Source organism: Crotalus tigris, unplaced genomic scaffold, assembly GCF_016545835.1.
Source record: "Crotalus tigris isolate CLP2741 ecotype Arizona unplaced genomic scaffold, ASM1654583v1 scf7180000020201.887925, whole genome shotgun sequence".
Classification (NCBI taxonomy): domain Eukaryota; kingdom Metazoa; phylum Chordata; class Lepidosauria; order Squamata; family Viperidae; genus Crotalus; species Crotalus tigris.
In genome coordinates this window covers 728917-744617 of record NW_024097902.1, presented here as the reverse complement: position 1 = coordinate 744617, position 15701 = coordinate 728917, and the positions used below count along the sequence as shown (strand labels likewise).

General features: G+C 37.6%; 1 protein-coding gene across 4 annotated transcripts in view; it reads right to left on the bottom strand.

Annotated features, from left to right (window-relative positions):
• Positions 1–15413, bottom strand: part of ITPK1 (inositol-tetrakisphosphate 1-kinase) — a 148117-nt gene extending 132704 nt beyond the window's left edge. For 2 of the 4 annotated variants that reach the window (XM_039365898.1, XM_039365900.1), the window contains exon 1: positions 14578–14687. Coding sequence is in view for 2 of the 4 variants with exons in the window: in XM_039365899.1 (XP_039221833.1) it covers positions 14578–14672 (95 nt within the window). In the remaining 2 variants the exon portion in view is untranslated. Of the gene's footprint in view, positions 1–14577 lie in introns of all 4 variants that reach the window. The other 2 variants (XM_039365899.1, XM_039365901.1) reach the window with 2 other exon arrangements.
• Between the last annotated feature and the right edge of the window lie 288 nt (positions 15414–15701).

Genomic DNA, 15701 nt, shown 5'->3' with positions numbered 1-15701 from the left:
GTTGTCCAATAAGATCAGGGGTAGGCAACCTCGTCTCTTTTATGACTCATGGACTTCAACTCCCAGAATTCCTGCGTCAGCCTAGCTGGGCTAGCTAGCTCTCTCCTGCCCTTCCTGCTTCCTGCTGAGACGCAGCAAAGGGAGGAGCTCCGCCCAGTAAGCTTTTCAGCTCCTTGGAGAACATGTGAGTACACTCTCTTTTACACATACACACACACACACACACACACACAACACAAACACACACACACACAGAGAGAGAGAGAGAGAGAGAGACTGAAGCAGGGAAGCGCAATTGCCTCTCTCTGTCTCTCTCTCTCTCTGCAAAGGCAGAGGAGGCTGGGAGCCACAGGGGAAGGCTCAAAGAGCCGCATGCGGCTCCGGAGCCGCAGGTTGCCGACCTGTGGCCTAGGTACTTCTTCTGTGGGTCCTTTATAGTTTTTAGAACTTTACTAAAATTGTGAGAATCACTCTGTCTGTCCTCCATTTTTCCTCTTCATTGGAATTGTCTACAACTGTCTATCTAGTACAGGTAGTCCTCATCTTATGACCACACTTGAGCCCAAAATTTCTGTTACTAAGTGAGAAATTTGTTATGTGAGTTTTGACCCATTTTATGACCTTTCTTACCACATTACGTGAATCATTGTGGTTAAGTTAGTAACGTGGTTAAGTGAATCTAGATTCTCCATTGACTCTGCTTGTCAGAAGGTCGCAAAAGGCAATCACATGACACTACAACCTTCATAAATACATGACAGTTGCCAAGCATCTGAATTTGATCATGTGATAACAGTAATTCTGCAAGGGTTGTTAAGTGTGAAAAACTGTTATAAGTCATTTTTTTTCAATGCTATGGTAACTTTGAACGATCACTAAATGAGCTGTTATAAGTCAAGGACTACCTGTATCTCCTATTTTTGGAATTTGCACCTAACCTTTCCTGTTTCCGTTACTTTTTTCAGCCATAGGATCTTAACACTGATCTACTAAAATCCACTTTTTTGAAGTCAAGATATATATGACTTAGTTTAGTTTCCTTTAAAATCAAGAGCCGAGGTGGCGCAGCAGTTAGAGTGCAGTACTGCAGGCCACTTTAGCTGACTGTGTTCAGCAGGTCAGCGGTTCAAATCTCACCGGCTCAAGGTTGACTCAGCCTTCCATCCTTCCGGGGTAGGTAAAATGAGGACCCAGATTGTTGGGGGCAATGTAAATAAATAAATATATATATATATATATATATATATATATATATATATATATATATATATTTTGCTTACTGGTGTACACCGCTTAGAGAGTGCTTGCACTTAAAGCGGTATATAAGTCTCATAAATAAATAAATAAATAAATAAATAAGAACTTCAACATTACATGATCTTTTCCCCTCAATGTTGTTGCTATTTCCAATTCTAAAAATAAGTTTTTCCTATTGATTAGCATCAAGACAAGTGTAGCTGATTCTTTTAGTCCCCCTCCACTTTCTGAAGGAGAAAATTATATACAAGAAAAGTCAGTTATTAAAAGTTATTTAATTTGTATGTTTTTTCTTGTTTTTGTTTTTTTAACCCTGTATTCAGCTCTGGGAAGGAGGGGGGAAGGTTATGGGTGGAGGGAGGGGGGAGATATTTTATTGTATAAAGTTTATAAAAATTTCAATTTAAAAAAAGAAAAAGAAAAGTCAGTAATTTCCTGGAAGGTTCATCCTTAGTAGAGTTTATCTTCCAACATATGGTAGGGGAATTAAACTCTCTCATTATAGCGGGAGAAAATGAACCATGTCCTCTCTCCATAACTTTAATTTAATTACTCCTTAAGAGTTCTATAAATGCCCTGGTTGCATTCTTATGAGTCAATTAGAGGCCTCCAAACTTAGAATGAACAAAGCATAGAGCAGTGGTTCTCAACCTTTCTAATGCCGTGACCCCATAATACAGTTCCCCATGTTGTGGTGACCCCCAAGTGGGTGTGGCTACCAATAAGAGGGAGTAGGACAGCTAGGGAAAAGGGAACAAAATGGTGGACAGCATGGTTTGGCGACCCCCATGAAATGATTGTTCGACCCCAAATGGGGTCCCGACCCACAGGTTGAGAACCACTGGCATAGAGGAAAACAGTAGAAATGCTGATTGTAGCAAAGCAAATAAGTAAAATGACCTTTATTTCCATCTGCCAAATACTCCAGCAGGTTTGGATAATTGAGAAAATAAGAAACAAATTCAGCAACATATGTCTTCCGTATGATTATTGAAGTTATTGTACAGCTTATTTTTTCTGCATATCGGAGAGGTGTGACAGAGAAAGTAGGAAAACATAATTCTTTTTAATTTTTGTTTTTATTAAAAAAATACAAAGGAAGGAAGGAAGGAAGGAAGGAAGGAAGGAAGGAAGGAAGGAAGGAAGGAAGGAAGGAAGGATCCAGATAAACAAAAACACACAAGGCATGTATAAATAAATATACATACATAAAAGTTATGTGTAAGTATTTAAATGAATAGTAGCCATATTTCATTACTATTATCCATATGTAATACATATCAGTGATATTTTGCCTTAAATATTTCTGTGTTGATAGAGGTTCTCAAACTGTGGACTTTTCCCCCATCCAGAGCAACAAACAATTTAGAAAGGAATCACAACTTTTTTTTACAAAAATTGCAATCTTGTACAAGCAAAGGGGAAAGTCTGTCAGAATCTGCTCTCAGTTTGCTTAGGCAAGCCCACAACTGGCCTATGCAGGCAAAATAGAAAGTAAAGCCAGAGCAAGTAGTTAAATATATGAATCTAGTTTTCTAGTAATCAATTATTTATTCATGGAGAGTCCCACAAATTCATTTATAATTTAGAGAATCACAGTCTCACAAAGATTGCAAACTCCCTATATTACAGGAGAAAAATGATCAACCAGGTATTCAGGCTACAATCCTAGGCAGATGATAGAAAGAAACTTAAAGACAACTCTCAACAGGTAAATACATACATCTTAATATTGTAGACCTTTGCACACATAGTTGCGTTTTGAATGTCCACCGCTGGGCACAATTTTTACATGAACTTACATTATAGCGTCTTATACAATATTACCTTTCCTTGGTTCTTCCTTCATCTCATGTTCTACAATCAACATACCAAAATGACAAACTCTTATTCAGACACTGTTCTGTACAATGCACAAAATGAACTGGATCCTACAATATTCTCTAACCCAGTGCTTCTCAATGTTTGTGTGATGGCGACCCCAGTCACACAAACGTTCTGCGCATGCGCCGGGCCGCGCGCATGGGGGCGGGCCCCCCACGCGCGGCGTGCATGCGCGGCGCCCCCATGTGCGGTGCGCGTGCATGGCGCCGCCATGCGCGGTGCGCGTGCACGGGGCTCCCCCCATGTGCAGCGTGTGTGCACGGTGCCGCCCCATGCGCGGCACGCATGCGCGGCGGCGCCCTCATGTGCGGCGCGCGTGCACAGCACCGCGAAAAATGGCGGATCGCCGCCTTTGGCGACCCCCCAAAAATGGGCGATCGACCCCAAATGGGGTCGCGACCCATAGGTTGAGAACCGCTGCTCTAACCTAAGGAGTTAGGAAAACACAATAATTAGCTGATAAACCTGGATAGTTTCTGTCTCCCCCCCCCATGAGTCTAGATACTTAACAGAAAATTAACAGAAGAAAGCAATCAAGAGCCTGAAATGTACACCCTTGCTTGTTTATCTCATTTTTTCAATTTGGATTATTCTTGTATCCTAATGCTGTCAAGCTTTAAACTTGGCATAAATGAAATTAAATGCTCTACATCTAACAGAGGTAAGGAAAACCAAGGCAACTGTCTCTTTGTCAATAACAAGTATTATTGGGAGAGTTAGTCAATAAAATAATATTAGACTGTTACTTTTTAACTTTAAGGAAGAAAATATACGACAGGAAAAGGGTTATGTGCCAGATCTCCCATGAAACAATGCCCTTTGTGCAACAGTGTACATTGAGGGCAACAGACTAATAAGGAAGTAACTGCTTCAGAGTAAGCAGAAAAGAGCAGTGAGCATAATGAGAGCAAAGTTACTAAGTTTTGTTTGCGCCATAGTTTCCTGTTACTACAATGCAGTAGTAATATTGGAAGACTGAATGGAGACATTAAAATTGTAGTCAATTTGTCCTTAATAGGAAACAGAGAACTATGTACCAATTTATTTAGTGCCATTGAATAACAATACTACTTATTTTCTTCAATGAATGGAAACTATTGGTTTGGGTGTAGGCAAATTTGTTTCACTTGCTGGAAGCACAATTGTTTTACTTATAAAACTGAGGGTTTAAGATAAATATGAAACTGCTATGATCTAATATTTTTAATTTATTAAATAAAGATCCTATCCTTATAAATGCAAAGATTCTCAGGGCACAATACTATCCATATAACAGTAACAAGCACACATTTATTTTGACCTATCTACACAGCTCAATGGACATAAAATGCAAGAGAAAAATCAGATTCTCAAAGAGATTATTTCTCAGGAGGAAATGGGGAAAGAGAAATGATCTAACATCACTACTCCACCAACCCACAAGAGCTAATAGTGGCCAATAGTCCAGCAATGTAAATTTAGAGAACTAGTTGAATTGTAGCCAATATATTAATGCAGGCTAATTCTGCTGACAGCTGACTGCCAGCAGTTCGGCAGTTCAATTCTCACCAGCTCAAGGTTGATTCAGCCTTTCATCCTTCCGAGGTTGCTAAAATGAGGACCCAGGGCGCAATGGGCTGACTCTGTAAACCGCTTAGAGAAGGCTGTAAAGCACTATAAAGTGGTGTATAAATCTAAGTGCTAATGCTATATTCCTCTACATTAAACTTTCTCCCTCTCTTTTCTTTTTTGCTTTGATAAAAATGAAAGCTGTGACTCATCCTACCAGGCTGGCATACAACTCAATACAAGCAATATCTCCAAAAGGAGCTGCTGGTGCTACCTTTCCTTGCTTTGGGAATTTTGGCCACTGAATACTGAACAGTGTATGATACACAGATATTTTTTTTCTAAATGTGAACTTGCAGTCCCAAAATACATCTCATGAAACTCCAGTTATTCTGGGTGTACTAAAGGTGATGTGCTCTGAAAAATCAACTTCTAAGCACCAAAATAAGCTTTGGGAACTAAAATATTCTCTGGCACAATTATATGGTACATAATAAATATTTCATAATATATTTTCTCTTTATCATTTTATAATTGGACTTAATCATTTACTAGCATGTTGATAAATGACAAGATTAGACGTGACAGAGTCAATCTTGGATACTCCTCAAACGTAAGAATATCATTGACCATGAAGAACTATAGTGAACTCCAACATATCTGAAGTTGCATTGTCATTCCCACTTTTGAAAAGAATAAAATTGGCTTTTCATTTATGCAGAAAAGATTAAAATATTTAAAGCAATAGACCAATCTTCAGCTACTTTATTTCAAAACAGAAAACTAGCAACTTGTTCTCCCTGCCCCACGATATGGATAAAAAAATCAGTCAAATTGTTTCAAAAACAGAATATCCAAGTATACCTAGTTGTCAATTTGATTCATGAACTCCTGTACGACAGCTGCAGGATTAGCTAAATAATTACAGTCTCACCCAAATTTTTTCATGCATAGAGGAGCTATCCCAAAAGGCAGCTGCTTGTCATCTTCACAAGATAACTTCTGAGGTTTCATAGACATAAAACTGGTATGCATCACTTTAGCCGCTGTTTATCCATGCTCTACAGAATATACCCCAACCTAATGTGTGTGCATAGCATGCTAAACCATAAACTACTATCAACCACATTGACAAGCAATATACTAAATCATAAACAAACAAATCACGTTTTGGTTTAGCATGTGTATGAACCAAGTTAAAGACTTAATGGGACATAAAAGTTATAGCATTTGCTCAATTCTTTTCAGAAAGTTATATACAGGCAGTCCTCAATTTACAACCATTCAATTAGTAACAATTTGAAGTTACATGGAAAAAGTATGATCAATCCTCATACTTATAACCATTGCAGCATTCATAATCATGTGATCAAAATTTGGTTGCTTGGCTCCTGGCATGCATTTATAATGGCTGCAGCATCGAGTCATATGATCACAATTTGCAACTTTCCCAGTCAGCTTCTGTCAAGCAAAGTCAATGGGAAAAGCCAGATTGGCTTAACAATTGCGTGATTCACTTAAAAATTGTAGCAATTCGCATAACAACTGTTGCAAAAAATGTCATAAAACCATATGCAACTCACTTAATAACTGTTTTGTTTAGCAGTGGAAAATCTGGTCCCAATTGTGGTTATAGTTCGAGAACAATCTGTATTGCACATTGCATAAATATTGTACTAGGAAAGGTGGAAATGAGGCACGTGTCCACCCTTAGCTACAGCAATTGCTCGATGTTAAAAAATTAATTCATAGAAGAAATAGGCTTTTTTAGGTTCCCCAAAATGACATTAGCCCTGACAATTTGGTAAAGAAATAATGCCTTGAAAAATATTAAACAAAAAATCATACAGTAGTATTTTTAATTTAGTTTAGAAGACTGCTATATACCATACCCTATCCTAGCATAAAATTTCATCTCCCATAATTCTGTCATTTAGGGCACCAACATGGGGAATGCTGATACACTTTTAGCATTCGAGTCACCTGCCTGAGATTTTTAGAAAATCAACTTTAACACAAAACACTAAGTTCTGGACATTGCATAATGCCAACAACTCACTTTCTCACTTTTGCCAATGAAATGCCATATGTTCTTTTATTAGCTAAAAATATTAAAGAATGACACAATAATGGCTTTCAAAAGTTGTCTGCGGGCTTTAACTTTAAATATAACAGTAGAACATTCCAGCTAATGTCTTTTATTTTTACAAACTAATTATTAATGATTTCTAGCTGTTCTGAAGTCACATAGGAAACAATGTCTATTGAATCAGACCACAGGTCCAGAAGGTCATTATTGGTCTGCCAATCTGTTTGATTTACTGATTTCCAGGTCTGCTGGACTACCATTCCCATCTCCTTTCATTCTTGCTGGATGTATGGGCATGGTCTACTGTATCTTGGGGTCATCTGATTGAAAAACTGCTTATACACAAATCAGCAATGGTTTCCTAGATTTTCAGACAGGACCCATTCCTGACCAATGACACAAGCTGACCTTGGATTTTTTAATATGTGTTTTACCACATAGTCCCGACATATGTTTCTGCTAACAGAACACTTGTCAATTTGATGTCCATGTAAACTAATTAGCTGACATACTACTTTCCTATGTTCTTTTAATGACAAGTAAGAAACAAGTTTCCACTGATGACAAGTAAGAAACAAGTTTCCACTGATCAATCAATAATTTCAGGAGAAACTGGTAGAATACAAGCTTTCTTTCAAAAGTATTGGTTGCATGTACAGGCATTACATTCAATGTAGGCTTTTTCATGTTGAATTGTTAATAGTAGCAAAAAAAATCAAGGACAATTGTATTCAATTTATTTATCAAACACTGCATAAAATATGCAAGTCAGTCAAATCGTAACTGCAGGTCATCTTCCTACTTGTAAAAAACTGTGGCAATCAAGGACAAAATCTATGATCCACTTTCTCTGCAGCAGGAACTATTCTGTCATTTTATAAATGACATACTTTAGTACCTCAGGGACTATCCTTAAAATGTACACTACACAAAAAACAAAAATAGTTTTCTTTTTCAAAAACTGTTCTTACAAGAATAGATAGCTGTCTTTCACTTAATTTTTTTATTGCCCTTAATAAGACTAAAACTTAGTAACATTTTAAGTAATGTTTTGTTAGGGTAAATTTATTTTCTCAGTCCAAGAGAGTGCTATATACCATAAAATGTCTGTTTGATAAATAAAACAAGGGCTACAAGAATTAACAATTCCCTAATAGCACTTTTTTATTTTCCTTCTTACATGAAATTTTTCTAAGAATTTCAAAATGCAAAGCCTCACTATCTTTATAATAATCCAGTACTTATATTAGCTTAAAAGATACTAAATATGTAAGAAACAAATCATATGACGCCACTGCTTGTTGAAATATTTAATGAATAAATGAGAACAGATTGGGATCATGCACCATATTATATCAAAACTTTAAAAAAAGCATTTCAAGGCCTAGTATAATGTACGAATCACATGTGTATAGGTAGTCCTCATCACAGGACTGTATTGGAGCCTGTTCATTATGGATCATGACAGCTGTTAAGTGAGGTGGCCTTCTTTGACAATGCACACCAGCTGCTCTCCAAGGCTGCTAAACACACAAGTCATTAAGCAGAGCACGGGGTGCCTCAAGGTGGGGAAGGCCCTGGGAGACCTAGCGTAGGCCCAGGCTTGCCTGCCCTCTGCCTCCCAAGGCCTCCACAAGGGCTATTAGAATATTAAAAGGAATAGTAATAGAATCTTAAAAGTATGATTAGAGATTCTCTCTCCTGTCTTATATCAAAGAAAATCAAGGCAAGGCAATCTGGAGGTTTTTTTTCTCGCTCACTTTTCCCTTCAGGTTAATTTAAGCTGGTGTTTAGAAAATGGATGTTGAACGTCTTCTTCAAGACCATCTCTATATTCCTTTGCGTATGACACCCCTACTCATACTTTCATTTAACTATCTTGCCTTTTTCCCAGTGACAAAAAGTCCAAAAACCTATTTCTTGACCCGTTTTCTTTGTGCTTCTGTCTATCTGATAGTAATCCAAATATCATCTATGAATTTGCCTACTCAGAAAGGAGATTGTAGCTTGAGTTACCTCTAGAATATAGTCTTTGCCATATTCATTCATTATTTGCCATATTCATCATTCTATTTTCTAAATAGAAGCAACAACATAATTGGAATGCAAGATGGCATCACAAAAGAGAATCTATATACGTAGGGAAGCTAATTCTTTTGTTATCTGTAAATCTTCTCCTAAAATGCTTACCTAAGCTGTTCTTTTTTTCCATTGAACATTACCTATTCCTGACTGTCTCTCTTCACAAAGAAACATTCTTTCCCCAGTTCTGTTTATCTATTTAAATAATCAAGTCAATTGGAACTACACACACGCATACAGAAATCACAGAACACATAAACTAGCTTGGGGAAAAAATGGAAAAATGAATGGAAAGAAAATCACCGTTGTCATGAATTAAATGAAGAGACTACCACGTAAGAAGATCATCTAAGACAGTGAAAAGAGCCCCAGTAAATTTTTCCTGACTAGAAAACATTGCAAATTTTAGAATTATGATCTTAGTGCTTTCTATAAAGCTTAGCTAATCAAGATACCAACACATTTATTAGAATTCATTCCTGGCTTTAATACAAAAATTGAACAAACCAAATTAACATCTAGAATAAGATTTCTCAGGATTTTAAAACTTTATTAGAACATAGTTGTTTATCCCTTCTACTGAAAATATCTGAATATTAGCAAAGCAGCATGTCCTTAAATGTGCTTAATATTAACTTTGGAATCTAAAGTAAACTCTTATTTGGCGCTAGGCAAAGATCTAACAAAGAACTATTAAACCTATTAGAAATAGTGTTCTTTCCTTGTTTTATCATTTCAATGGTACTTTTCAATATTAAAATTTTATCATTCTTATCTCTATAGTTTTTGGCCTGCTTGTTCCTATAAAATGAGTTGTGCGATTTAGCAAAACATTTGGGCACAAAGTAACTTTAAAAATGGTTTTCTTATATCACATTTATAAGAATATTATAATTACCATAAAAACTTCAAGACTGTTGAGTAAGATAAAATTACAACAAATGGGATTTTATCCATGAATAGTAGCATACAAATTTTGTCTATTATATCTGATGTCTGCTAAACCAATGTTCATTAAATCTAGGGCAATGTGTCAAAGATGACACACAACAATATTTTGAGTCACATGCCAGCATTTACCAACAACCAACAACTATTCTGATTTTATTGAGATTTATTATAATATATACACAATGAAAATAACGATTAAAAGAGGTGCAGGATAAAAAAGGAAAAAAAGCATTGACTTTCAACTCTTTCCAATACAGTGAAATACTATGATTATAACCTCCAGTTTTTGGATTCCATTTAGTTATTAAAGGCTATTTCAATAGCTATACAATTATTCAACCTTCAATATAAAGTCTTGTTTCTTTTTTATTATTTCCTTTGGAAACAATTTTCCAATGGAAACAGGACCAAATAAAATCTTTCTTTAAAACAATTTACATTGCCATCTCAACCAGATTCATTTTTCCTCCATCTATTTTTCCTATTGTGAGAAATAGTATTTTTATTTGCACTTATTAGATTGTCTGCACTATCATCATATATAGTAGCAAAATTCTTTTAGATTCTTTCACCAACAGTCATAAAGGGAAAAAAAACTGATTCCAATTTTGTGTTCTTTTTAAAACTCGAAACATTTCTTTAAAATAATCATCTTTATAGTTACATTATAATCCCTTATTGACTTCCCATTGCTCAACTATAAAAAAGATAGAAAAACCCTTTCCTTTTTCGTTTAAACATACATTTTAAGTTCTATTATTCTCGACTATTCTTGGCTATATAGCTATTCCCAAAATCATGCCCCATTCTTGTGTAATTTGTAGAGGCTGCAAAGGCCACACAAATGGTGTTTGCTCTTGTGCAGCCTCTGGCCCTTCTGGAAGTCACACAAGAGGGCTGTGTTCTCTTGTGTGACTGGCCTTCGGAGTTTTGGAAATCAGAGAACAGGATCTGTTTTTCTATGGATTTTGGAGGCTGCAGAGGCCATGGGAAAGCATTCTCCAAAGCTGCTTCAAGAACAAAGGTCTGGTGCAACCTGGAGCAGAGCCTTGGGTAAACCACAGCGGTTGGTCAACATAAAGACGACACTACCTGAACATAAGCATTGAACCCTGGTTCTTAGGGACACTGGACCATTGGACAATCACACAGTGGGATATAGCACAAAGTGGCCTTTTTCAGTAGTGGTGATACTAGGGTGAAAGTCGAGACTCAGGCCTCTACTTCAGGCCCAGCCTTGGTTTTACCAAGTGCTGCTGTTCAAGGTGGCACGGAAAGGGGAAAGATAGAAAATTGTTTCTCTTCTATTCAGTGTGTGTGTAAGAGAGAGTGTGTGAGTGAGTGAGTGAGTGTGTGTGTGTGTGTGTGAGAGAGAGAGAGAGAGAGAAACAGACAGACAGACAGACAATCAAAGTAAAGTTTGGCACTTTGATTTTTTGACATGCCAAATCCAAAAGGTATGCCATTACTGATCTAGTGAGTCCTGCCAAATTTAAATTTATATATATAAGTGGAATATTAACAAGATACTACCACAACCAGTGCCAAGGAAGCAATTAGGAAAAAAGGGCTTCTTCCCAAAAACAGAAACTTCACACTGAGAATTTTTTTAAAAAAATAACCAAGGTATACAATAATTGTGAAATTATCAAACTATTTTTCAATCTTCACAACTTTAAAATGTGTGGACTTCAACTCCCAGAATTCTCTAGCTAGCATGTTGACTGTGGGAACTGTCAGAGTTGAAGTTCACACATCTTAAAGTTATCAGGACTGAGAAACGCTGATCTACAGAACTAAAGGGAAAAAAATAAGATGTTGTGAAATATCACACTAATATTAATATTATTTAATAAATCAAAAGCAGAAAATCTTGTAGTATAACTGGTTGGCAAAGGAATTCTAAAGGAAAATAAAGATGTAGGGAAACTAAATTTCATTTTGTTTTCACTGTAAATCCGTGCTGTAATAGATATTTTTGAGATGAGTCTTAGGAATAGTACCATTGAGAGGGCACCGAGGCTATCTAAACCAAATACTTACAAAAAATTGGAGTTCAAATTAAAGCACACAAAGATTCTGTTTCAATATCTCCTATGAATAAAAGCTCATAATTTCTTAAAGTAATTGATCCCATTATTCAAATCCTTCATTAAGAAATATTTTCTAAAATTAAAAAAAAAAATCTGTCTTCCTACAATTTAGGATTATTAGTCCACCATCTGCTGGGATGACAAAGGAGGAGTTTGAACCTGTAACAACCTCCCTCAAACTTCTATTCTTAAAGTTACACACACACAGTTTCCACAAACCTTCCTACTGACCTTAATCTATTCAGATTAATTTGAATCTTCTTAAAGTGTTTTGCCCAAAATTGAACGCAGTATTCTAGGTCATATCAACAAGTATAGAGTAAAATATTTTCTATTAATTGGAAAGTATTTTTTGCAGTCTAATGTCAAGTACACATTTTATCACAGCATTCAGCTTGTAATCAATTATAATTTCAAGCTCTTTAATATAAATTCTGTTGCTAAGTATTCTAATTATGTATTAGATTTCCCTCCCCCCAAAGCAAAAAAATTCTAAGGTTTAACAGAGGTAAGTGCAAATGTTATTTTCAATTAATTTCTTCAAACTGTTAAGTTTGATATTTTCTAGGGTAGTTCTACTATCCCATTTCTAGTAATCTGCAAATGTTATAAGCATACATTTCAGTTTCTCTTCCATGTCATTAATATACAGTAATAGGCCCCAAACCCAAACTTGTTCTTGTTGTGTCCTCCAGTTTGAAACATGAATCAGATATAAGCACTTTTTGAATGCCATTTTTAAGCCAGTGGGTGATATATAGTCCAATATTTTAGGGAGACTAATGTTTGTCTCTTCTTTTACTTTCCCTCTTAAAACAAACATTTATGAATTCAAATACATTCATCTCCTATACAGATGTATTCATAATTTATAGTAAAAAATATTTGTTAGATTTAGATATACTGAATGGGTTTTATTTTTGTTAATACAAATAAACATATCTGGAAGTACTAATAATTAAAATTATGTCTGGATAAAATCCATACAGCCTCAGTTATTATCTGTAGTAAATGCATATTTGCTGTTGGTTTTAAACAAACAATTTTGATTTGCAGAATTTAGCTGATCAAAAAAGATAATGATTTCAGAAAAAAGCAACAACTACCAATAATGGGTTATCATAAATACCAGCTTTGTTTAATAGCTGTTTGGCACTTAGTCACTTAGATGACATGGGAGGTACAGAAATATAATAAATGAACCTACAGATGGAGAATTTCCTATTTAACCAGTCAGAAATTTCCCAAGTATCCTGGTAACACTACTATCTGTAAGAGGATGATTCTATGAAAAATCTCAATAGCTTTTGCTATATAGCAAAACAACTAGCTCATTCATCCAGTCCCAATAAGTCCCAACCAGAAACAAAAATCTTTCTTAGTTTTATAATTAACAAGGTCTGAAAGCTTGAACTCAAAATAACCTAACAGAGCCAGGGGAGGATGGGAAAGAACATGGATTGAACATGGATTTTGAATTTTGTAGTATTTAATTGAAAAAAATGCTAATCTTTAGGCCTATCTTAACTCAGGCATATGATTTTAGTACTGCATTTACAAGGAAAAGAAAAATATCATCAAAAGGATGCAAGTTATCTTTTAAAAAAGCAAAACTGAGGAGGGGGAGATATGAGTAAACAATTGTACAATGTTTCTTCAAAAACAGTTCTATGGAAAGCCTAACTTTCCAATTTGTTTACTGATTCTTTCAAAGTGAAGGAACCTGCTTTTATGGATCAATTTACGATACAGTATTTTAGCCTGGCAAAGAAAATTCAAAAACAGCAAAGAAAAAAAAAGGTGGATATAACTTTCCTCGGTATGTTATTTCAAACATGCACTGCCTGCAATGCACTTTACATCACTCCTAAAGCTTCACATTATACAGGTAGTCCTTGACTTACAACAGTTCATTTAGTGACTGTTCAAAGTTACAACAGTGCTGAAAAAAGTCTTGTGACTGTTTTTCACATGACTATTGCAGCATTTTCAGTCGTGATCAAAATTCAGTTGCAAATGACTCATATTTATGATGGTTGCAGTGTCCCAGGGCAACGTGATCACCTTTTGCAACCTTCTGACAAGCAAAGTCAATGGGGAAACCAGGTTCGCTTAATACCCATATTACTAACTTAACAATTGTGGTGATTCACTTAACAATTGTGGCAAGAAAGGTCATAAAATGGGGCAAAATTCACTTAACAAATGTTTCACTTGGCAACAGAAATTTTGGGCTCAATCGTGGACATAAGTGGACTACCTGATAGGTCCATCAAGTGAAACCAATGAAATTGAAAGCTTTTCACACTCTCCCTGGATCTTTTCCTTAATAATCTGGCATTTTTCCACACAGCTGAATGCCCCAAGTGACAATATTTAGGTTTTCCAGCCAACCTACTTCAAAACTATGCTGGCTGGTGATTATGGTAGTCCAAAACATTAACCCAGGTAGAATTTATGCACACTTTGATACCTTAGTTAGAAATAGCCATGTTTTTTTACACCACCCTGAGTTTCATAACTGGGTGGCACTGAAATGTGTTAAATAGATAATTAAGTTCAGTATTTGTCCAAGACAGAAGCAGAAGCTGGATTTCCAACTTTCCGAGCCCTGGAAAAAAGGGCAGTGAGATATACACCCGCAAGCAGCTAATCTAAGATTCCAATCCTTACCTGCAAAGATCTGCAAAGGCTTGGAAATTGAGCTTCTTGATTTTCTTCTCGCTCAGCCAATAACCAACCCTTTTCCCTTTCAAGAAGGTCTGCATCGTGTTACCACTTCAGCAGAGCATGCCGTTCTTCTGAAAATAGAAGAATCAGGAAGGACCCCCGCTCGCCAAGGATGCCGACACCTACTCCGAAGTAATTACGGCAGTTAAGAGGACACCCTTTCAGTTTCCAAAAAAAGCCTCGAACTAGGAAAAAAGCGAAGAGGGGGCCCAGTTCTTCAGCATTTCACCAAGAGGCGGCTTTGGGGGAAAGCAACCACGAGCCTTGGCCGAAGCGGAGAGGTAGGGATGGAAGAGAAGAGGAACCTCTCAGCAGCCATCCGGAAACTTCCTCACGCCACCAACCGGCATGGCCGAGGCGAGGGAGGCAAAGGAGCGAGCGGAGGGCGGGCGGGCTAGCAGCAGTAAGTTCGGTGCAACCTTTTTCTGCAGGCCCTCCGAGAGACTCGGCGAATCCGGAAAGGTTCCGAGCACCGGCGGAGGGAGAGCTTTCCCTTCCTCTGCCCGGGCGAGGGAATAGATAGGAGGTAACGACGGCACGGCTAGGCTTTTCTGGGAGAACCGCCGTCTGAAGCAGAGGCGGCGGCACTTCAGAGTTTATAAGCCAGAGCCCCGGCTGGGTTGGGCAACGAAAGGGACGAATCGAAGTCGCTCGCCCGTTCAACTCCTTCCTCCGGAGCTCTCGCAGCCTTTCAGAGCTCCATTTGCCCGCTATTCTCTGCCGCCTCTACTTCCTCCTCCTCCCGCCTCCGCCGCCGGTCTCCTCCTCTCTCCACCTCCGACACCGAGGGGAGGGGGCTCGAGAACACACCCTCCTCGCCGCCGCCACCGCCGCTGCTATGGCACCCGCGTGCGGAGGCGCTTGCCCGCGAAAGGCACCGCCGCCTCTCCTGCACAGGAGCGGCGACTCGTCCCTTATTGTCATCTCCGTGAGGAAAGGGGGGGGGGGGTAATCGAAGTTGCCTGCCAGGTTTTGAAGGCTGCAGAGAGCGAGGTTGTTGATTTCGGCGAGCTGATCCCTTAGCGTGCTGCTCCGCTTACTCGGAAGCAAGCCCCGCAGGATAACAC